Source organism: Phlebotomus papatasi, chromosome 3 (genome assembly GCF_024763615.1).
Source record: "Phlebotomus papatasi isolate M1 chromosome 3, Ppap_2.1, whole genome shotgun sequence".
Classification (NCBI taxonomy): Eukaryota; Metazoa; Arthropoda; class Insecta; order Diptera; family Psychodidae; genus Phlebotomus; species Phlebotomus papatasi.
Genome location: NC_077224.1, coordinates 4,308,091 through 4,331,962, shown reverse-complemented (window position 1 = coordinate 4,331,962; position 23,872 = coordinate 4,308,091). Strand labels below are relative to the sequence as shown.

Below are 23,872 nucleotides of genomic sequence, written 5' to 3'. Positions count from 1 at the left end.
ATTTTAATTTTTTATAATTCAAAATTATATTATGACTAAATGAAGTTCACAATTAGATATAGATAAGGATCTATTCTATAGTTTTAGGCAAAAACCCTATTAAAAAACACAAATTATAACTGTTTTTTTTTCATAATTTTTTCACAAAATCTATCCTTAAGTGGTCGACATAGGGTAATTTACCTTATATAATTTATTCTAAAATTTTTATGAAAGCGATATTTTGTTAAAATACTGTTACTTTGCACTGATTTTGTAATTAAAATAATATTTTACATTAATTACCTTCGGTCATTAAATTACGCAGTATTTTACACATGGCAAAGATATTCACCACCTTCATGTCATCTCACTCACTCACATACTCACCACTTGTGAATTTCTCCTCTCGGCTCTCGCTCGCACGCAGCTGTCACAGTGCAGTGCTGTCATCCAGTTCGGATATTAGTTGGCTTATGGTGTTTTTTTTTTCGAAAAGACCCAAAAGTGTCTGAAATTTTCTCGGGTTTTTTGCCCAATTTCCACGCAAAGTATGCCAATAATTTTGCCTGTGAATTGTTCATCGTGTCCGGGACTAGCGATTGAGGTGTTTCACTCGGTATAATTTGGGGTTTTGAGGGGGTGGCAAAGTGTCTTGTGTTGTGCAATGAAGATGACGCTTGGAAAAGTGGCGAATGCTCCAAATGAAATGGCTCAAGTGATGGTGTTGTCCAGTCTCTAAGTCATACAAAAGATCTCCCTTTTTTTCCCCTCATGTTGCACTTGAGACACTGACGGACACGGTGACTCAATCAATTGCCTTTGTACACTGCTGTCTTCCTGTTATTTTGCTGGCTTCTATATTTTGTCTCCGTCATCTTGGCTCTTTTTCTCTTCTCCTTCCGAAAAGGCCCTCGCGGTTGCCACAAATATTGAAGAAAATTCGTCGAAAAGGTGCGTGCAAAGGGAGGGAGGAATAAGCAAATAAGAAGGCTAAAATAAATGAGAAAATGGCAACGGACCTGGACGAGGATCGTCGTAGAAGGTAAATTTTTTTTCTGTGTCCTCACCATAAATTTTCTCAAAGCAGTTTTGTAACATTTCCGGAAATTTTTTTCCAACACTCTCTCATTGTTTTGCCTTTGTTCGGGACTGTCCGTCAATTGCACACAGGCTTGCGGCTCTCGAGGAGAAAATTCGTGATCCCAGTGGCATTGCCAATCTGGACTGTCTCCTGGACACGGTGACAGGTAAGAGGGATTTCTTCTGCATTTTTTTCCTCTCTCTCTCTTTTACAATGGGCCATATTTCTCTCTTTAACCACTTTCGCCCGGAAGACGATTCTCCTTCAGAGCCCAAACATTTTGCGTTCTCTCTCATTCTCTCCATCGCTCTCTCTCTCTCTCTCTCTAGCTCTTGTGGCCGACTGTGATCATGAGTCAGTGAAACGTGTTAAGAACATCGAGGCATACATTCACAGATGTAAGAAACTTCCTTAACCCCAATCCCTTTGAAATCATGCCCCTAATCTCTTTTGTACTTCCACTTTGGGAAACACAAAAAAACAGATGAGCCCCTCGCGAGGGAGATCAGTGAACTCCGGATGCGCCCGGAGGATTTTCACATGATCAAGGTAATTGGACGAGGAGCTTTTGGGGAGGTTCAACTGGTGAGGCATCGAACAACCCAGAAAGTCTATGCCATGAAGCGCCTTTCAAAGTTCGCCATGATCAAGAGGCCAGATTCAGCTTTTTTCTGGGAGGAACGTCACATTCTGGCTCATGCCAATTCCGACTGGATTGTCCGGCTCCACTATGCCTTCCAAGACAACAAGTATCTCTACATGGTGATGGACTACATGCCAGGTCAGTTTTTTTTCTTCCCTCAAAGTTGTCACGGAACCCTTGAGATATTCAAATTAGGAGACTGGGATCTACCTGGAATTATCAATTCCATTCCAATTTGTCCTACTTTGCCCAATTTTTTCTCCATCGTATTGGAAATTCTGCATAAGCCTACTGATTTCCTCAAAATTTTTAAAAAAGAGAATCGAGTAGGCCTTGAAACCATGGGGGTTACATTAGCTCTGAAAAATGCGACCGATTTTAGTATAACTTTTTCCCTGTTTTCGTACACATTTCACGAGATATCTTCAAAACTATGCAGGTTGCCAATTTGGGGTTTTCGGTTGCGTATTCTATATTAAATTGGGTTTTATTTTGTATTTGTATTATTTGCTAAATCATTCTACAATGACAGAAAATAGCTAATAAACTCAAAAGTTTTTTCGGCACGCTAGAAACATAGGAAATGTCATGTCCCTGCTTGAAACACTCTCATGACATCCTCAGATCTAAAGCTAGCTATACATTAGACATAATTTATTGAAATATTTCTTTTCAATAACAAATATTGACAAGGATTGCCTCCACATTGCAAAGATTTATTGATATAAATGTTTCAATATTGAAAAAAATTGTCCAGTGTGTAGGCAAATATTGAAATATTTGTTTCAATATGGAACATTTTATTCAATATTTTATTTCATTATTTTGAATGGCTACAATCTAGGCCAAATTATTTCAATAAAAATTTCAAAGAAATTCTAAATATCAAATTGATTTGATATTTCCTTCAATATTTTTTAATGGTCAGGAATCTTCTTCCTTCAGAACATCACAGAACTGCTGGATTTTCCTTGTTCATGAATGAAAACACATCCAAGATCAAAATCCAAGTCAAGACACATCTCTCCTGCTTCCTCCAGAAAATCCCAGATTCTTGGAATTTGGTTATATATTTCGTTCAATCTCGTCAAGAACCCAACTTGGTCAGCATTAATCACCTGCTTCCTCCAGGAAATCCCAGATCTTCTGAGATTTTCTTGTTCATTATGCCCAAAGCACTTCATATAAGTATAATTTTATGATACGAATTGGAATCCTACAGAGAGAACGAAGGCTTGTGGTTGTGGCCATCCAGTCCTTTTGCTCGCGATGGTAAACTCTCCTACGGTATGGTACGAAACATGATCCTGAAAGTCTGTGAGAATTCAAGTTATTAATTCTATTTGGTTTTTGTTTCCAATCTGAAGTGTTTTTGATATAATATACAAGAAAATCCCAGAATATCTGGGATTTCCAGGAGGAAGCTCCAGGAATCCTCTGACCACAGAATGTATCTGAAGTGTTTTGGGCATAATGAACAAGAAAATCCCAGAAGATCTGGGATTTCTGGAGGAAGCTGGAGAAATATTCTAACCAACGTGGTTATTTTTGGGTGTTCTTAACAAAATACGGAAGAAAATCCCAGAAGATCTGTGAATCCCTGACTAGACTGGTGTTTTTAATATTTAAGTCAATTTTTTCAGTGTGTATGCAATTATTGAAAATTGGTTTCAATATTCACTTCAATATTAAAGTGTCTTTTCAATGTCACTTTGAAATGCTACTATTTCAATAATTTGTCTAATGTGTAGACAGCTTAAGCCTTACAGTAGACTCTCGCTCAATCGGCTCTTTTTCAGTCCGGGGGAAAATTTTGTTGACACTTTTCACGTTTAATTTTAAAGCTAATTTGTTCAAATTCGCAGTAGTTCTTTCTATTTTATCGTGATTCTTTATAATTGAGGGCTTTTTGTGGAATTTACAAAGGCTTTGACGTCCAAATCTATCGATAAACCGGATGACATTTTACCCCATATGCCCGATTGAGAGAGAGTCTACTGTAGTCTGAAAATCGCTTAGGACCCAAATAGATCAAGGCTAATCCGCGAGAATAGTTAGTCCGTAAAATACTGTACTAGATTTATTTTTAACTATCATACACTGAGGGGCTTAACCCTTTAAGGACGATTGGAACACCGGTGTCTCATAAAGAAAATAATTTTTCCTGACTACCTAAAGTTATTTTTTTCCTATGTCTGTACATAATTATAATTTAAAAGGTTGAAGAAATCTAAGATATTTTTTGCAAGTCTCCACCTATTTTCATAATAGTAAATTTTTAAGTTAAAAAATGACGAATTTTTAAATTCTCACAATTAAAATTAATTTTAATTATTTTTTATACTTCAAGTTTTTTTTAAGCAAAACCGTTTTGGAAAAAGAAACTACAATACTCAAACATAATATTTTTCATTAGAGTAATAATTATCCGTCATTGGTATCGTCAGGAAAATTACTTAAATTTTTGGGCTATTTTTGTCCCTATCGTTCATACAGACAAAAAATACACCAAATCAGTCTGTGTTGGATTTTCTGAGGTTAGATGTAAGACCTTTTACTGATTTTGTTTATTTGGTTCATTTTTATTGCTGTTTTTCGCGAAAACTGTCTCGTCGTTAAAGGGTTAAAGAAAATTTCGCCTATACTTGTAGACAGAAACGTCAGAATTTTTTAAAAAAGGCAATTTTTGACGAAGTGTGTAGACATCATTATATGCGATATGTCAAAAATGAGGGGTGCCTTGTACACAGGATTCTATGCTTTATGAAGAAGGATAAATAATCTAACTCTAACTAGATTTCCATCTAAAAACTCTATCGCAAATTGAAGTGTAAGCCGGGTTTAGAAGAATCCCTTTCTGACTTGGCTTCAAACTTATCCATATAAAAAAAGACAATAGCCCTTATGCGGGCTTCAGATCTAAGATTTAACCATAGGGCTTAACTACGCTAATTTCTTAACAGTCAAGATTTTTGGGAAAATTTTAGGATGTGCTTTAGTTAATTTTTTTTCTCAAGTTAAAGTCAATTATGTTTGGACAATTATCAGCTCCGGCTTATCTTCTAGATCAGGGAAATTTCTTGAAATCAAAATTCACAACTCTTTCTCACACATTTTTCATATGTCTATCTTACTCTTTCGCACTGCAAATTCGATTGAGCTAAATTGAATATATTGTTGATGTTTAAAATAAGAAGAAGAGTCGGAAAGAGTGAGATAGACATATGCAATGAGTTTGAGGAGTTTGAGATAGAAAGGGATGCGAATTTGGATTTTATAAAATAAATTTTCTTGGACTAAAAAGTGTGCCGGAGCCATTAGAACCGATTTTGGGACAATTCAATTACAGCCGCATAGCGTATATGTCGGACTTTCCAAATCTTTTTATCTGACTTTTTAAATTTTTATCCGACTTTTACTGCTTCAACTCCACGGAGAGAGCATTTATATAATCTCTCGATTTTTTCAAAAAATTTTCTATCTTCCACTCCCCGGAAACCACTTTTCACAACAAATATTCGTGTTTAAGACGCTGTTTGTCCGTCTGTCCATTCAGCTGTCGGCAGCTCTAGAGGCCAAACAGTTAGAGATAGCGACTTGGGACCTGCGATGAACCCCCTCTAAAGCGACGCAAGGATCGTTAACATGCCCCTCATTTTACCCCACCCTTCCCCTTCCCCTTCAAAACCATGTTCTTTCAAGATTGCTCGGAAATGTGTTGTCCGATTTTTTTTTCATTTTTGGATATGCTTTAGAGATTATCCAGGCAGACAATTGACCATGTGAGAAAATATCGTTGCATCATTCCTAATATCGGTTTTTCAAGGTCAAAATTTAAAAAGACTCTAGAGAGAGCGTATTTTTCAACCGAATAGTATCATGTTTAGACTCATTAAAAGGGTCTTGGAATTTCCGATAAAACTGAACCGATTCCAATCGGTTCTGAACCGGTAATGACCCGGTTCATAGCCGATAACTAACTTTTATTCAAAATTCAATTGTATTACTTCTGAGGTGTATTTTAGGCAATGTTTGAGTGATTTATAAATCGGTTCCAATCGGTTTTGAATCGGTAATGAAACGGTTATGAACCGATAAGTAATTTTTATTCGAAATTCAATTGTATTACTTCTGAGGTGTATTTTAGGCAATGTTTTGAGTGATTGATAAATCGGTTCAAATCGGTTGGGAACCGGTAATCGATAAACGAGTTACCAAGGACAATTTTACAATAAATTTTTGGTGTTTTTAGGTGGTGACATGTTCTCCCTCATGTCAATGTACGAAATCCCCGAGAACTGGGCCATTTTCTACACAATGGAAATTGTCCTGGCACTGGACACAATTCACAATATGGGCTTTGTGCACCGAGACGTGAAGCCGGACAATATGCTGCTGGACAGCATGGGACATCTGAAATTGGCGGACTTTGGGACGTGCATTCGCGTGGGAGCCGATGGTTTGGTGAAGTCCAGCAATGCAGTCGGAACACCGGACTACATCAGTCCGGAAGTGTTGCAGAGTCAGAGTGGTGGGGGTGAGTATGGGCGAGAATGTGATTGGTGGAGTCTTGGTGTGGTGCTGTATGAGATGTTCTTCGGTGAATTGCCCTTCTATGCGGACAGTTTGGTGGGAACATATGGGAAGATAATGGATCATAGGAATTCACTGAATTTGCCACAGGATGCAGATATCAGTGAGAATGCTAGATCATTGATACGGGGCTTTCTGACTGATCGTAATTCGCGTCTTGGACGTCATGGTGTCGATCAGATTAGGAATCATCCATTTTTTATCAATGATACGTGGACTTTTGAGAATTTGAGAGAATCAGCACCGCCAGTTGTTCCAGAATTGAATGGGGATGATGATACGAGTAATTTTGAGGATATTGAAAAGGATGAGAGTCCAGAGGAATTATTTCCAGTGCCTAAGACATTTGCTGGCAATCATTTGCCCTTTGTGGGCTTTACGTACACGGGAGACTATCAATTGTTGAATGTTTCGCTGGACAATGTGGACAATCGGGAATCGTATCGGAATCATCGACCATCGTACAGTGGAGAAATTGTGCGATTGGAAAAATTGCTGGAGAATGAGAGGCAAACCGTGGAGAGTTTGGAGAAACAGGAGAAGGCTCTGAGGAATCAGGTGGAAATTATGACGGTTCGTGAGGCTGAATTGCAGAGTATGTCCACGGAGTATGAAAAAGAGTTGACAATGTTGAAACATTCGTACCGGGAGACGCACAGAAGGGCGGAAAATGAGAGTGAATTGCGCAGAAAGACGGAATTGCTGTTGAATGAGACGAAGAAGCGACTTGATGAGGAACAGAGTAAACGAACGCGTGAAATGAATAACAATCAACAGCACAATGATCGAATTAATCAATTGGAGAAGCAATGTACAGATATCCAGGATAAATACAGGATGGAGACAGAAATGTGTCAAAAGTTGAAAAAACAACTCAATGAATTGCGCCTAGCACGAAATGACACAGAACAGAAATGCAATGAGCTACAGTCACTCCTGGGGACACTTCAGGAGCATCGGGATGCCTTGCAGCAGGAAGTGACAGAATTGCAAAATCGTCTTGCTCATGAGAGGAATACACGGCAGCAGCTAGTGGAGGCTCATGAGGAAAATGAGGGAAAGCTGCAGACATTGAGTACGGAATTTGAGCGGTGTTTCCATCGGGAACAGAAACACATGGAGGACAATCGGGCATTGAGTGAGCGTTTGGGGAATTTGGAAAAGGAAAATGCGACGTTGGATTTGGAATTGAAGGCCATGCAGCAGCGGTATCAGCAGGAAGTGAAGGCACACGAGGAGGCAGCTCGTAGTCAGAAAGTGTACAAAGAAGAGGCTAATATGGAGGAAGTGAAGGCACTTCAGACTAAGCTCAATGAGGAAAAGGTGGGCAGGCAGAGAGCTGAGCAGAATTCACAGGAGAAGGAAAGACAAATTTCCATGTTGTCCGTTGACTATCGACAAATGCAGCAGCGTCTGCAGAAACTTGAAGGCGAGAATCGTCAGGTAAGTTGAACTTTTTCATCACATTTTTTCCCCCTAAAAAAAGAACAGTAAAAAAAAGTCAGTGAAAAAATACCTTTGGTCCTTTTTTCCTTCAAACTCAAATAAGAACACAGCTAAAAAGCTAAGGAGCTCTATAAACTAAGATCAAATCAAAATTGAAAAGCGCGCAAATTCAATTGTCAGAATAAGCCAGAAACTATGAGAGATAGAGACCTCAAACTTGACATCCATTTAGACTTTAGATTTAGAGCCTTCTTTAAGGTTTGAGATATGCCAAGTTTCACTTGAAAATGTAGAAAATTCCAAGAGAAATGCATAAACTTATCCGAAAAATTTTAAAGCTGAAAATTTACGAAAAATTCCGTAGCCCACAAAAATCCGCAAAAAAATCCGCATTCCACGAAAATTCGAGAAAAATTCCGCGGTCTGCAAAATCTGCGAAAAATTCCGCAGTCCGTGAAAATCCTCGAGAAATTCCACAATCTGCGTAATATTCCGCGGTCAGCGAAAAATTCCTCAGTTCGTGAAAATCGAAACATTCCGCAGTCCGTGAAAATGCGCGAAAAATTCCGCAGTCCGCAAAAATCCGCGAAATATTCCGCGATCCTGAAAATTCACGAAAAATTCTGCATTCCATAAAAATTCGCGAAAAATGCCGCGGTCTGCAAAATCTGTGAAAAATTACTCGGTCCGCAAAAAATTCCGCGGTCCGTGAAAATCCACGAAAAATTCCCCAGTCCGCGAAAATCCGCGAAAAATTCCACACTCCGCAAAAATCTGTGTAATATTCCGCAAAATTTCGTGGTCCGCGAAAATCCATGAACGATTCCACGATCCTCGAAAATGTGTGAGAAATACCGCGGTCCGCGAAAATGCGCAAAAAATTTCAAGGTCAGTTAAAATCCACGAATACTCCACGATTCGCGATAAATTCCGCGGTTCGCGAAAATCCACGAGAATTTCAGAAATGTAAATTTCTTCATTTTTTTGTCTTTTTTATTCGTATTCAAATAGAAATATCTCGAGAAATAAGATACTGTCATTTCCTTTTATTTTTTAAACTCATCTACACAAAAAAGATCTTCAAAATGAACCTAAAAGGAGCGAAAAAGCATAATAGTATTTCGAGATAATTCAGCAAAAACTGTATTTTTCACATTTTTCAAAATATCTCATTAACCGCTGATTTCTGAAAATTCGGCTTCTCATTTTCGGCATCAGGGATGCTCTAAATATATACCTTGTGAATATGAAGCCACACCTAAAAAAAACAATAGTAAATGCTTCGAAAATCTTGCTTGCGAAGAGCTTTTGTATTATGGGTCCCGGTCAAAATCCAGAAAGCCAAAATTGTGAGTGGACTGAATTCCCGAAAAGTAAAAATACCAAGAAGGCAAAATCTCAAATGAGCCAAAATTCCGAAAAACTAAAATCCAGAATGGGTTCAAATTCCGAAAAGCCGAAATCACAAATAGGCCAAAATCCCGAAAAACCTAAATCCAAAATTGGTTTAAATCTCAAAAAGCTGAAATCCCAAATGGGCCAAAATCCAAAAAGTCAAAATCCCGAATATGTTCAAATCTCGAATAGCCATAATCCCAAATGGGCCAAAATCCCCAAAAAACCAAAATCAGTAGGGGAATTCTGTAATTTTCGTGGCATTGTCACGCGTGAGTTTGAAACCTGACAATGCCAAACGAGTTTTTTTGTCATATCATATGAGTTCGAAAATGCAATTCATTGATTTTTAATGAAATCCCTTTACTTGATGAATTTATGAAAATACAGTACGTCTTGGTTTATTTGTTTAACAAAATTTATTGTTATTTTAATTGCCAGAAATCTCAAATATGTGACTTATGACAATGTCACGAGAGCTGAAATGGCAATGCCACGGCTACAGAATCGCATTTTCGAAAAAGCTCTCCTGAGACTCAAATCCAATTTGTCATATGGCATTGCCAGAACCTTACAGAACTCCCCTCCGGGAATGGGTGTAAATCTTAAAAAGCTAAAATCCCGAATGAGCCAAAATCCCAAAAAATCAAAATATCAAATGAGTCAAAATCCAAAATGGGTTCAAATCCGAAAAGCCCAAAATCCCGAAAAGTCATAATCCTGAATGGGTTAAAATCGCGAATGGGCCAAAATCTCAAGAAGTCAAAATTCCGAAAAGTCAAAATTCCGAATGAGTTAAAATCCTGAATAGGTCAAAATCTCAAAAAGTCACAAAACCAAAATCCCAAATGGGCCAAAATCCCAAGAAGTTAAATCCCGAATGAGTTGAAATCCCGAAAAATAAAGATCTCGGATGAGCCAAAACCTCGAAAGGCCAAAATCCTAGAAAGCTAAAATCCCAAATGGATTAAAATCCCAAATAGCCAAAATTCGGAATGGATCGAAATCAAAGTAATAGTAACTACTAGGCCATGCACTAAGATTTTAGCCATTTTTAACCAATGTATCATGAAAAAATTCAGGTAAAGTACGAAAATTAGTTCATTCAAAGTATTGGCTCTTGCTGGCTACACATTTGTACTTTTCTGTCTTTGATTTCTGTTGGTCAGGAAGGAGAAGAACTGCGAAAACACAATTTAGTCGAATGAGTGTTGAGATTATCCAAAAATGAAAGAAAATGTTGCAAAATAAATTTTGATAGCCATCCAGCCACTGAAGAAGGTCCATGATAGGACCGAAAGCTCTGGGCAAGACCAAAAAAGTATTTACCTCTTAGAATGACTACTTTTCCACTGGCGAATACCGGATACATTCCCTATCTGTCTTGAAATTCACTTTTTGTGGAAAATGTTTACGCACTGTTTTTGTCGTGAAGTGTTAAGATTACCGAAAATTCGAAATGGAAGACTAAACAGCGCTAAAGCGGCGAATGCGCGAACTTGCGCTTTAGACTTATGGCCTTTACACATTGGGAGCAATTTTTGTCAAAAATTGCTTTTTTGAAGGAAATTCCCTGCAGCGTTGTAGGGGGAAACGTCAAATTTCTGTCAAAAACGCAATTTTTGACGAAAATTGCTCTCAATGTGTAGACGCCTTTATACTTTTTAGGTCATTGAATAAGTTTAGCATGGCCTGGAAGCTACTCCCTGGCAAGTGGCCTTCAAAATTGAAACCACTTTCGCACATTCACATACAGATTCGTATGAAAATTTTTCTGCATTCGTGACCGTTTCACAATATATGTCACAATTGAGGTGTGCCTTGTACACAGGACTCTGTGCCTTGTAAAGAGGGATAAATATTCTATATTTCCATCTAGAAAGTTTTTCGGAAATCGAAGTATAAGCTGAGTTTGGAAGCAATTTATGAGTTGGCTTCAAACAGCTCCATATTAAAAAAAAAACTTTTGCCAGGGGGTAGCCTGGAAGTGTCTCTGTCTCTTCGAAAGGTTATTACTGAACAGACTCGTTATGGAATGTACGATTCAGAATTTTTGCCGTTTCTCTGATGAGGTCTTCGACCGTGATAAGTCGGCGGCAGCCGCCGAAACATATTAATTATTTATTATTATTTATTTTATTACTCATCATAATTTTTTCTGCCCTTCCTTTGTCGACCCTAAGGACCCTAGGTATTTTTTTTACTGACTAAAAATAAAGTACTGATCATATTCTGGGAAAATCGTTCTTTTTCCGAATCTTCCCTATTTTATTTTGATGCTAAAATGTGGAAAATGTTATTAGGAAACGGAAAAGGTGATTGCGTTGCATAGTCAATTGGATCAAGAGCAGTCAAAGAAGAATTCACTGTTGTCTGAATTGAGTCTGCAAAGTTCCGAAATAGCCCATCTGAAAGCCAAAGAGACTCAGTTGATTAAAGAGGTGCATCAATTGCGCGATATGAGACGAAAATTTGAGGAGGAAGTGTTTAAAATTAAGAATGCTCACAATCAGGACATCCTGCAGAATAAGGAGTTACAGGAACAATTGGAGGCTGAACAGTATTTTCATAAATTACAAAAGAAACAATGTAAGGATGCTAGGGATGAGCTTGAGGAGAAAACACGGGTGCTGCAGGAGCAGGAGGAAGAAAGAAAATCTCTGGTGCATCAATTGCAAATAGCTCTTGCTCGTGCTGACTCTGAAGCTCTGGCGAGATCAATTGCCGAAGAGACTGTGGCTGATTTGGAGAAGGAGAAGGCCATGAAGGAGTTTGAAATGAAGGATTTGGTGGCTAAGCACAAGAGTGAACTGGCGCATAAGGAATCAGCGTTATTGGTGATGAAAGATGTGGAATATGATGTAAATATGAAATTGAGCAAGAAAACTGTCGAATTGGATGAGCAAGTGCAGTTGAATAAGAAACTCCAGGATGAATTGAGTCAAGTGAAGGTGGACAAGGGTGAAATTGAGCGATTACAGGCAAAATTGAAGCAGGAGACCTTGTTTAAGCAGTCAGCTGTGAATAAACTCGAAGAAGTGATCTATCGAAAGGACTTTGCCAATACGGCCAAGAACAAGAAGGTCGGTTCGGCCACGGAACTGAGGAAGAAGGAAAAGGAGAATCGACGATTGAAGCAGGAGCTGTGTCAGGAGCGTGATAAGTACAGTCATTTGTTGGTGAAATTCAATGAGTCTCAGATCAATTTGAATGAAGAAACAATGGCCAAGACGAAACTTCAAATGGAGATTCAGTGCAAGGATACAGAAATTGAGATGCTCCAGACGAAACTCAATGAGACAACTTCACTGTCTTCTGCTGAAAATGACACGGAGGATAATCAGGTGAGTTTCAAATATTCTCTTTCTAGTTTTTTTTTTAATTTTTTATTTTTTACTTTTTGTTTCTGAAAATTTTTTGGATTGCTCAGAAAAGTGAAAATTGGAGAGAAAAATCAGGCAATGGGAGAGAAAAATGATAAATTCCTCAGTATACCGACTTTTAGGGGGGGTCGCTGAAGACCAGAAGACGATATCTCTTACCGTTTGGTCTCTAGCCTAGTGTCAAGTTGATTTCTTTAGATTCGAAAAAAAAAGTAACTTTCAATATGGTCTACGGTAATAAAGATCAATTCAGATAACTTGATTAAAAGTTTAAGGCAAGAAAAACGTAAATTTTACGTAAGCTGCATTACTTTCAACTGAAGTAACTTATTAATGTAAATCTTACGTTATTACCACTTTGGTAACCTATGTCATATTTTAATTGACAGAATAACGTCAATATTTCGTAAACGTTTCTTCAAGGGAATCCTCATGATAAGTATCTAGTATCAATATCGTAAATATTTCGACATTCTTAGAAAACTTTTCTATGTAGTTTTTTTAGTAACTTATTTTAAATATAAAGAAAAAAATAATAAAATGCTTGTGTATATTGACTTTAGGTGGGGGGTCGTCGAAGACCAGAAAACAATATCTGTTACCGTTTGATCTCTGTGAGGGAAATCCGAAACAGTTAAAATAACATTCCAGAAATGTTAATTTTACCCTGTATTATTGATCCGAAATCGGTGTAAACATTATCCTTTTTAGGTGTATTATGGGTTAAATTAACCCTTTTTCATGTTGATTTTACCCTCAAAATGTGTAAAATTAACATAAAAAAATGTTGATATATTTTTACACCCGAAAAGTGTTAAAGTTATGACGAAAAAAGTTAATCGTAGCCTCTTTTTTTTCTCAGTCTAATAACTGGTATTATTTTGCTGCTTAAAATATTTGTTTTGTTGGTTCTTGAGATCTAACAATTTCAACTTACTAAAAAGAATATTTTCCAAAAAAACTGACTATAAATTATGCGATCTTTTTTCTCCGGTTTTAGTTAAAACAAAAATTAAGAGTTTTAAAGAGTTCACGGCCAAGTAAATAGGTTAATCAAAGATCAAATCATTAAATGGCCACAACCGTTTTCTTATTTACGAGAGCTGAAACAAAATAATATGAAAATAATAAACAATTTGGAAAGTGATTGCTATCAAACTCAACAAAAAAAAATAGAAAAATAATAAGAGATAATAGGAAAAAAGTTCGAAATTCCTGCACAGTTTATTAAGAAAAAAAAACTTTATTGAAATTTATAATAAATATACGAAAATTGTATTTATCAAGTGAAATAATCATTTAAAAACCGTTTAAAACTTTGAAAAAACGCGAAGCAGTGGACTCTCTCTCAATCGGGCATATGGGGCAAAATGTCATCCGGTTTATCGATAGATTTGGGCGTCAAAGCCTTTGTAAATTCCACAAAAAGCGCTTAATTATAAAGAATCACGATAAAATAGGAAGAACTGCAGCGAATTTGTGCGAATTAGCTTCATAATTAAACGCGAAAATTATCAACAAAATTTTTCGCTCGATTGAGTGAGAGTACTGTATTTTTAATTTATTTCCTTATTTTCTATGTAATTAATCAAACTCTCACCGGGAATACCACTCGAGAATTCTCCCCGATTTTTGATGAGAAAATTACCAATCGAAAATTTTGTGGATACCAAATAGGCGAGTTCCACACGGAGAATTGACTTTTCCCACAAAATCAAACTCTCAACATCTAAAGGATACGGCCCCAGGAGCTTCTCCATTCACACAGCAAGCGACTCGCCGGTAGCCGTTATTGGTACCACAGGCATCGAATTGCCTGGGTCATAAAGGGGCAATTTAAAGCTCCTCACCTTCTCTGTCCACGATTTCGATTTCAAATATCTTTATTCGTCTATGATCTTATTTCTAACAAAAGATGGATATTTTCTTATTGCTATATGCTAGGTACATTATATAAACCTTTAGCGCATTTTTGATTTGACATGCTATTAGCTAAGTATTTACTATGACGGTTTTTAATGAGTCTTGGGAATTTAGTTCACAGGAAAATTTTGTAAAACCTGCATTTCTTCTTGGATTTTTTGTACTTAAATCTAGCTTAACTACCTTAACTAATGCTTAACTAACTTAATCTACTATCACAAGACTACGCTCGAATATCGAGCTTTGGGTGTCCTAAATTATTTTTAGCCTTTTTAATTCGGCTAATTAGTGGATTTTTATGATCATTACATCTTTGTAATAACTTGGTATTTAGCTTTATGATAAACTTGTTTAACATTGGAATGTCACAATCCCGATGTAGATCTACTATCCTTGTGTCTCTAGGAAGGCTGAAGGCCATCCGGAGGCATTTGTTTTGGATACGCTGAAGACTATGGAGGTGGGTGGAGCACCCATGTCTCCAGGTAATGGAACCATATGTCATTTTCGGCCGAATTATAGCTTTGTATAAAAGAAGTTTGTTCTTTTTACTAAGGGCAGAGCTAGGATTCATAAGATGCATTAAAGCACCTACTGAATTCCTAGCCTTCGCGTGGATGGTCTTTATATGACTAGAAAATGTCATCTTGTGGTCAATGTTGACTACAAGATATTTAACTGTCTTACCCCAGTCTATTGCATGACGGTTAATAGTGATGGACCTTTTCATGATGTTCTTTCTGGATTTTGCCTTACGGCAGAAAACTATGGCTTGTCTGTCCACATAAATTGCGTTCCATGTCTTATAAAGGCATATGAGTAGCCCTCCCGAAGTATAGTGCTTAAGTGTAAAAATTACACTGAATCCACTATTCTGCAATTTTCGCCCAAAAGTGGGTAGTTGGCGCTATAAGGGACTATGGATTATGCGCTATTGGATAGGTAGCGCATAATCCACTACCCCTAACCATTTAAGAGGCAAATTCGTCACAATATATTATAGAAAATATTTGTTATATGAGGGCGTGGCCTATTTTTCATGAATACATGTTGATTTAACTGTGTTTTCAATAAATGCAGATAAAACACTTCATTTAGCCGTTACTTCGTGGATTTTTCAAATTTTAGGAAACTATTTTTTTTAAGGGCGTGGCCTATTTGGTTTATATGTTATCTTAAACCTCCGCCTGAAAGATTATTTATAATAATGGGCTGTTGTTTCTGTAGGGAATAGCAGTGAAAAGAATTAAGATTAAAGGGTGAAGTTTATAAATATAAATTGTAATAACAATAACGAAAAAAAGTCAAGTATTTCCGAAAACTGAACGAAGACTGAACGAAGATTATGTTCATCGAGATTTTTTAACAAAGGCCAATAAATATTTTGAATAGAAAAGATGATAATCAACTCTTTCTCTGGGTAAAGAATAAGGCTCTTGTTTTTCTTAATTTGAAGGATTCAATAATCGAGGGATGGCTCAGTGTGCCAAATAAACAAAATATTCGAAGACATGGATGGAAGCGTCAATTTGTCGTGGTCTCAACTAGACGAATTATTTTCTACAATACAGAACACGATAAACAAAATACTAGTGATCCCGTCCTTATCTTGGATTTAAGGTAAGGTCCCTCATGAATTTATTTCTTTTAGATTTTTTTCTAATTCTTTTTCCTTTGAAAAAAAAACAGTAAAGTATTCCACGTGAGATCAGTGACACAGGGTGATGTGATTCGTGCTGATGCCAAAGAAATTCCCAGAATATTTCAATTGCTGTACGCAATGGAAGGTGAGGCTCGTCGTCCGGATGATCAGCAACAAAATCAATTTGACACCCTCAAAGGATCCGGCGACGAGAGACCCGGAACAATTCACCACAAAGGTAACTTTTTCTTTTCTTTGAATTTTGCAGCGAAAAAGAAGGAAACTAAAAGAATATTTTGTTTGAATATTTGTAGGTCATGAATTAATTCAAATATCCTACCATATGCCAACAACATGTGAAATTTGTCCAAAACCAGTTTGGCACATGTTTCGGCCACCACCCGCCTATGAATGCAAAAGGTATGACTCACATTTATTTTTTTCTTTTCTTTTCATTTTATATTGACTTTTGACTGTGGTACACTCACCTTGAATGTGTTTCTTTTTTTTTTTTGGGAAGTGAAAGAGTATAAATTGATGAAAAGAATAGAATATTGAAATTGCGTGAAAGTATAACAATTCATTTCGTGTGGGCGAATTGTAATATCATTCTCTCATTGTTTCCTGCTAATGAAAATGTTTGGCCCTCTTTTTATTCAATTTACAACAAAAGTACCTTTTATTTTCTTGTTGTTAAAATACTTCACTGAGAGAAATCCGAAAAAGTTAAAATAACATTTCAGAAATGTTAATTTTACCCTGCAGTATAGGTGTATTGAGGGTTAAAGTTACCCTTTTTCATGTTAATTTTACACATAAAAAGGTGTAAAATTAACATTAAAAAAATGTTGATATATTTTTACACCTAAAAAGTGTTAAAATTATGAGGAAAAAATGTTAATCGCACCCCTGTTTTTCTCTCAGTGTTATTATGAAGTCTCTTGGCGCTTCATGATTAAATTTCACGGCGAAAGAAAATTCAATAAGTGCTTCAATTTATTAATATGATGACTTCATGAACTTTCCCTTTCCATGATTTTTGTATGCGAATTGTTCCTAATTTTAATCTAATTTAGGTGACGATGGACAAATACTGTCTGATATATTGATACGCTAAAATAAATAAGAAAACCTACATGCATACACCCGCCTCATTTATTAAAAAACCCATTTTTAATTTGAAATTGTCGTCACATGGATCAGCAATTGCCGTAACTTCTTTTTGACAAATTTCCAGGAGACAACATTTCAATTAAACTTTATTAAATATTTTTTTACTCCCCAAAAAAGGAATATTACTACTAACACCGATAAATTTTAATTAATTAGAGACACTTACGATTATTTTTAAGTAAAATGTTTTTTTGGGCTTTTAAATTTTCCTTTTACCTAGAGAAAGCTTAATAAACAAAATTACAAAAATCTCATATATCGTCAGTTAAATCAGCATTTGTCGTAACTTCATTTTTGCGATTTTTTAGAAGGACAATTGTGATCGAAGTCACGCGCTTTATCGTACGTTTTAGCAGTACTTTTTTATCATACACAGAAAAAAATATTTTGTAAAAATGTTCGTAAATGTTTGTGAATTCCTATGGGGGACTTACGAAATGCTCGTGAATCGTATAACCCACAAACAAGTTCGTAAATTTTTTTACTTTTTTCACAAACATTGTTCGTAATATGATTATTTGACGAACATTTTTTTGTACTTTTACAAACATTTGTTCGTAAATGTTCCTAAAATGTTCGACAGGAAAACAAACATTTACGAACAAATGACAAAATTTTACGTACATTTTTTGTGTATTTACGAACATTTACGAACAAATGTTTGTAAAACAAATGTTTGTAATTTCCTTGGAAATATACCTTCGAGAATTTCCGTGGAATTTACCAAGGAAAAATACTGGAAAATTCCGAGGAATTTTTCGCTTGTTATTCCTATTCCGCTTTCTTTTGCAATTGAAAAACGTATGGAATTTTCTTAAAAAAATGTATGGAAAGGTAGTGGAATTTTCCATGGAATTATTCCTTTGATTTTCGCCAGGTAGGGAAAAGTACTCTAGGTTGGACCACAAATATGAAGTTCAAACTTTATGATTTTTTTTGTTTGGGAAAATCGAAAATGAATCCCAATTTTTATTACACCAAATAAAATCTCTAGTTTATTGAAATCCCGTACTTATCTCATTTACCATTCAAAATCCCTTAGTTTCTTTTTACGAGGTAAATAAAAATACTACGTCGATTTGATCCAAGGCATGGCACAATTTTTACCTTCGAATGTTACGGTACGTGCTTTTGAATCTAGAATTTTCTCGGAAAATATTTCTGTCGAAACCCTAAATGATCTATTATTGATTAGCTTAAGGTCTAATACACTCACTGAAACTATCACTACAGAGAAAAATCCTAACAAAAAGAATCTTTTCCAATTTTTTGAAATACTGCTTTTCCAATAGGAATAAATTGTTGGAAAAGCCATATTATCGATATGACAACCCTAAAATACGACTGTAAAAAGAGGAGAGTCATACTAAATTTTGAAGTTAACAAACTGGGCTTATTTTGTTTCCGGAAAGAAATAGAAACAAAATATTGGAAATTGTTTCTTAAATTATATTAATCAAATGTCTTGCCTTTTGTGATCCTGCAAGATCACCATGGTGAGCATTAAAGTAACTCTAGCCACTTACCGATTTGAAGACTTAAATGTCTTCATCAGATCATCATTTCCAGATTCTCAAAAAGACAACACATTACACTAACTATCACCATTCCGATTGGGGTGAAATGAAAATAAGGCTGCAAAATTTCTTATTTTCCTCACGATACATGAATAATCCTACTTTTAAGTAAGTATACGATGCATTTAGTCAGCAGCGACGGTGAATTTATTTGCTTTACTAGAATACTTGAAGATTTTTCGAGCGCAATGTGAAGCAAAACATACAAAAATGTGAGGTTGTGGAATAACCAAATAATCAAATGGCGGTAGTGTTACTAGATAAGCATTCGAAGGCATGAAATTCTTAAATTCAAAGGCAATGTATGGGTGGTTTTGTAAGTTATCCACCACCCACAAATATGGTATCCTTCTCTAGAAAAACTATGTTGACGATAAATCAACCTTAATTAACCCTTTATCATTCACACTAATTATTTTTTCCAAAAATCATTTTAAATAGGAAAAAAACACACGTAAAATTCAACATTAAAATTAAGCTTGAGTCCATTTTCAATTTTTCTTATAAAAGCATAAAAACGAGTCACTAGACCCTCTGTTTTTGGAGGAGACTCGTAATTGATAATAAGCTAACTAATATTTAATAGAAATGTGTAAGTCTTTTAGAAAAACCAAAAGAAATTCACATTATTCGAAGGCATGAACGTTCGAAGGGAGAGTACTTTCCCCTAATAAACAGGAATTTTCCTATAAAAAAGAGGGCGTGTTGCAGTAAAATCGATGGGAAAGCTTGTGGAATTTTCTAGCGGAATCCGCGGATGTTTCACATTGGATTTTCCATACAAATCTTCCATGAACTTCCACTAGAAAATGACGCTGGATTTCTATTGGATGTTGTTCGAATTTTCCATGGAATGCACAATTTCCATGAATTATCCTAGGAAAGATGCCATGGAACACTGCGGAAATTTAGCGCCAAATTTCATGGGAATGAGCGGAATTTCCACATCCTCTTGCTATGTGAATGGCTAACTCCTCATTCTCTATTCCAATTTTCATTATGCCGCCAGATGTCACTATTTCCATATAAATATACCTTATTGAAGGACTTAATAAGTACTTATTAAAGACTTATTTTATGCACTCGGCGTAAGCCCTTATTTAATAGCATAATTAATGCCTTTAATTAATATCCGATACGCCAATGCTTTCCCCATTGAGCTACTGAAATTCTTTCTTTTGTTCATCCTTTACATTCTGAAGATTTTTGTGACTTTGTTTTTTTTTCTTAGGTGTCGCATAAAAATTCACAAAGAACATGTGGACAATAATGATCCACTGGCTCCGTGCAAATTACATCACGATCCCCATTGTGCCCGTGAGATGCTTCTGTTGGCATCCACGAAGGAGGATCAGACACGATGGGTGAGTCGGCTGTCTAAACGTATTCAAAAGTGTGGCTACAAAGCCAACAACATCAACAGTGCCGCAGGAAATGATGGTAGCAAAATTTCACCAAGGTAAGCAGAATTTTTTTTATTTCTCTTGTTGCTAATTTGAATTTACATTATTTGTAGATTGTTTTTTTATTTTATTTGGATGCTATTTAAAAATTTATTTACAAAGAAAAAAAAGTGATTTATGTGTGTTAAATTTTAATGGTAGATTTGTTTGTTAAATTTGTCAACTGATTTATTCATTTTACATTTTACCTCATTAACTTGCTCAAACTTTTGACTAATAACGCATTTTTTTCTACGTGGAATTAATTTTTGAAATTAAAAAAATCATAGCCAGTCGACACGTTCCAACTACAAACCATATGCCGCAACTAATGTACAAAGATCAGCAACTCTTCCAGCTAATTCGTCATTGAAGCAACCATAACAAAATCCTTTTTTTTTAAGTTGTTTTTGTTTTAATCTTAAAAAAAAACAAGAGACATTTTTCTCTTTATTAATTCTGGACATCGTAATTTTAGCCAGTTCGAAAATCACAGAAAAAAACTAAATCTCTGTCGCCTTCAGGAATTTTCTCTTTTTTTAATTCTTTGTGCATTATGTGTTTTAAAAAAAATAATTTATGTGGTTTCTGGAAGTAAAATTTGCAAAAAAAAGTAAATCATTTCCCGTGGGTGCTTTTTAAAATGCAACAAATTTTAATTGTCCTATCATGTGGCTTTTAAAAAAAATCATTATCCATTTTTTATGTTTTATTCTTTTCTTTTTTTTAAATTGTAAAAAAAATATAATAGGCAGCTGTTAAACCCCGTAAAGAAGTAGAGCAATAAATAGAGAAATGTGCCGACGGTTTGAAAAATATTTAAAAGAAAAAAATAAATAAAGAAAATCAGTGCCTCAATAATTTTAAAGAATAAGACGAAAATGAAAAAGAAAAAAAAAGAAAATGAGAAAAATGAAAAAATAAACCAGATTTAGAAGCATTTTTTTGAGTGAAAAAAAGAAAGTTTTAAAAATTTGTTTCGACAGAAAAAAAGTGAAAATTATTTTCCAAAAACATTTTATAAATATTATTTGGTACTTAGGTGTATATTACTTAAAATTTATTTTTAATATAATATTTTAGATTATGACATTTTTTTTACAATTCATGAGTTGTGCTGTGTTTTAATGTAATACAACTAATAAATGACGGCAGGAGAAAGTTTTTTTTTAAAAAATAAATAAATAAATAAATATTTTTTCAATTTTGCAATTAGATATTCTTTGTCCTTTTCTTTGAAAGTCTTACGTCGTGAATATTAATAGAAATATTAACCGTGAACATAATTTTTTTTCATAGATAATAAATAATTTAATAAAGAAAAAACAACTGATAATTCGAGACGAACTACTGAAAATAAACAAAACTGATATTTTTTCAATTATTTTTGTTTTTACAAACTGACTAATATTTAAGATTTGGAGGAAGAAATAGAAGAAGATATTTTATTTTCTTTCATGAAAAGAAAATTAAAGTTACTATAAATAATACTTTTTCCTTCAAAATAAGCTCATTTACCTTTGTCTTTTCAATATTTTATTTACCTGTTTTTTTTAATCAATCTCCATAGTTGCGATTTAACTCTTTATATTCTTAATAAATTATTATGATATAATTTTATTTAACCATAATAAAATATGGTGCTCTATCGATGCTGAACATTTTTACATCTTTTTTTTACTATTAATTGCATTTATTAATTAGTTAAAAAGAGAAATTTACAAAAAAAAAAGAAAGAGGATGATGACAGTTTTGTGAAAGAAAAAATGAAAAAAATATATTTTTATATACTTGCATTTTTTCAGAGCCTATTAATAACGAAGAAGAGTAAAAGGAAAGAAAGAATATAGGATAAAAAAATCATAAAATTGAAAGTTTCAAGGTTTCAAGCATTTTATCACAATTTTTAATAAAACATTCCGACTTAGGTATTTTTATGAGAATTTTATCGTGAAACTATTATGAAAGAAATATATTTGTAAAAAGTAAAACAATAATTTATCAATATCAGTGAAAAAAAATATCTAAATATCATTAAATTTAATTTAAAATGAAAAAAAAATGTATCGAAAAACTCAACAGTAAATTTGAAAGGGCACGATTTTGAAAAATTAAAAAAAAAGATATCCTCAAAAGAAAGTAATTGCAGTGCCTTTTTCTCAAAATGCCCGAAAACAGTAATTTTTTTTTTAATAAAAACAACTTCTGTAATTATCAATTTAGAATATTTTAAAATTATTTTAGAATTTACAATGTGGAATATTTTGTAAGATTCACTGTAAATGTACATATTCTATTCAGTAAATAATTATGAAGATGGAAAGTGGTTTTTTTCTATTTAAAGGAGCTGTTTCTAAGATCTCTGAAGAAGTAGATCTTTAAGCAGGTAGCGTACCTAGTGGGGTGCGGTAGGGCCGGGCCGCCCAGGGCGCGAGCCTTTTGACATGTTGAACTAAAAAATATTGTAATAAAAAAGACTCAGAGACAGTTGAGCGCCTCTCTAATTCTTGAAATGCATCATGTCTTTTAATCTTTCAAAATTTCACATTGAAAAAAAGTTTTTTAATTCCCTCAGACTTTCTGGGGCGCCCCTTTAACTCTCAAAAAGCTTTTTACCCTTATATTTTTGCAAGATTTAGTGTTGAAATTAAATAAAAATACTTTAAAATTTTAAGTCAATATAAAACCCGCATAGCACAAGGATAAGATGGTTCAGAGTGTGCATAAAACTCGCACTGCTTTAGTATAAAAGGTAAATATTGTGCATAAAATCTGCACAGCTCAAGCATAAAACGGTTTACATTGTGCCGAAGATACGTACAGTTCAATTACAAAAAGGAAAAGCTTGTGCTAAAACCGGTACAGATCAATCATAAAATTGTTTAATTTGTGCTGACAACACGAACAGACTAAGAATAAATAATAAAGGCCCACGTACAATAAAGAATTAATTAATTAATTAATTAATAATAATAATAATACTATACTTGGTCCTCTGTGGGATTGCTAATAATCCACATAAAAAAAGGAAAGAAAGCTATAAATAAAAGGGGTGGCAAAGTGTCCCAGGCTTTGCGAAATGCTCGAACTCGTGACTTAGATGCTATACCGCAAAAGTTACTTTCGCATCATTTACCGTTTACCGGTTCTGAATCGATTTAAACCAAATCATAAATCAGTCAATAGATTCCACAAAATAGTTTAAAGAATAATAAAAATTATTTTCGGACAAAGTATTTATCGGTCCAAAACCGATTGGAACCGATTCAGTTTTGTCGAAAATTCCAAGACCTTTCCAACGAGCCCAAACTTGACCCCATTCGTTTATAAATGCGCTCTCTAGAGCCTTTTTTAACCTTTACCCTTGAAAAACCATTATTACGAATCATTCAATGGTATTTTCGTCTAAGGACAAAATGTCCACATGGGTAATCTCTAAAAACATACCCAAAAAGGAATAAAATCGCACGACGCGTTTTCTTTTTTAAATATTCTGAATGCAGAAGGCCAACGAAAGAAAAAACCAGTGATAAGCCCAGATAAACTTATGGTAGCTGAGATTCTTTACAGGTGACCTCGGAATGCGTGCAAC

At 34.8% G+C, this 23,872-nt stretch overlaps 2 protein-coding genes across 3 annotated transcripts in view; one reads left to right on the top strand and one right to left on the bottom strand.

Annotated features, from left to right (window-relative positions):
- Positions 1–421: 421 nt before the first annotated feature.
- LOC129806465 (rho-associated protein kinase 2) lies at positions 422–22,603 on the top strand. Of its 2 annotated transcripts, none has more exons than XM_055855083.1 (11): positions 422–1,024; positions 1,153–1,229; positions 1,393–1,461; positions 1,548–1,844; positions 5,959–7,742; positions 11,444–12,484; positions 15,903–16,066; positions 16,136–16,326; positions 16,403–16,508; positions 20,070–20,297; positions 21,032–22,603. In XM_055855083.1, the coding sequence occupies exons 1-11, from the start codon at positions 990–992 to the stop codon at positions 21,057–21,059; spliced, it is 4,020 nt and encodes a 1,339-aa protein (XP_055711058.1). In that variant the 5' UTR covers positions 422–989; the 3' UTR covers positions 21,060–22,603. The 2 variants fall into 2 exon arrangements, with proteins under 2 accessions (XP_055711058.1, XP_055711057.1); XM_055855082.1 differs by having other exon boundaries at positions 20,571–22,603.
- The window catches only part of LOC129806475 (GTPase-activating protein skywalker), a 341,214-nt gene continuing 318,712 nt past the window's right edge, over positions 1,371–23,872 (bottom strand). The window contains exon 11 of the mRNA XM_055855105.1: positions 1,371–1,388. The gene's annotated coding sequence lies outside the window, so the exon portion shown is untranslated. The remainder of the gene's footprint in view (positions 1,389–23,872) is intronic.

Excerpts from the sequence above, each read along its gene's own strand:
- LOC129806465 (XM_055855082.1), top strand. The coding sequence starts at position 990 with ATGGCAACGGACCTGGACGAGGATCGTCGTAGAAG. Across the intron at positions 7,743-11,443 it reads TTGAAGGCGAGAATCGTCAG|GAAACGGAAAAGGTGATTGC; the intron begins GTAAGTTGAACT and ends AAATGTTATTAG. Across the intron at positions 16,509-20,069 it reads CCCGCCTATGAATGCAAAAG|GTGTCGCATAAAAATTCACA; the intron begins GTATGACTCACA and ends TTTTTTTCTTAG.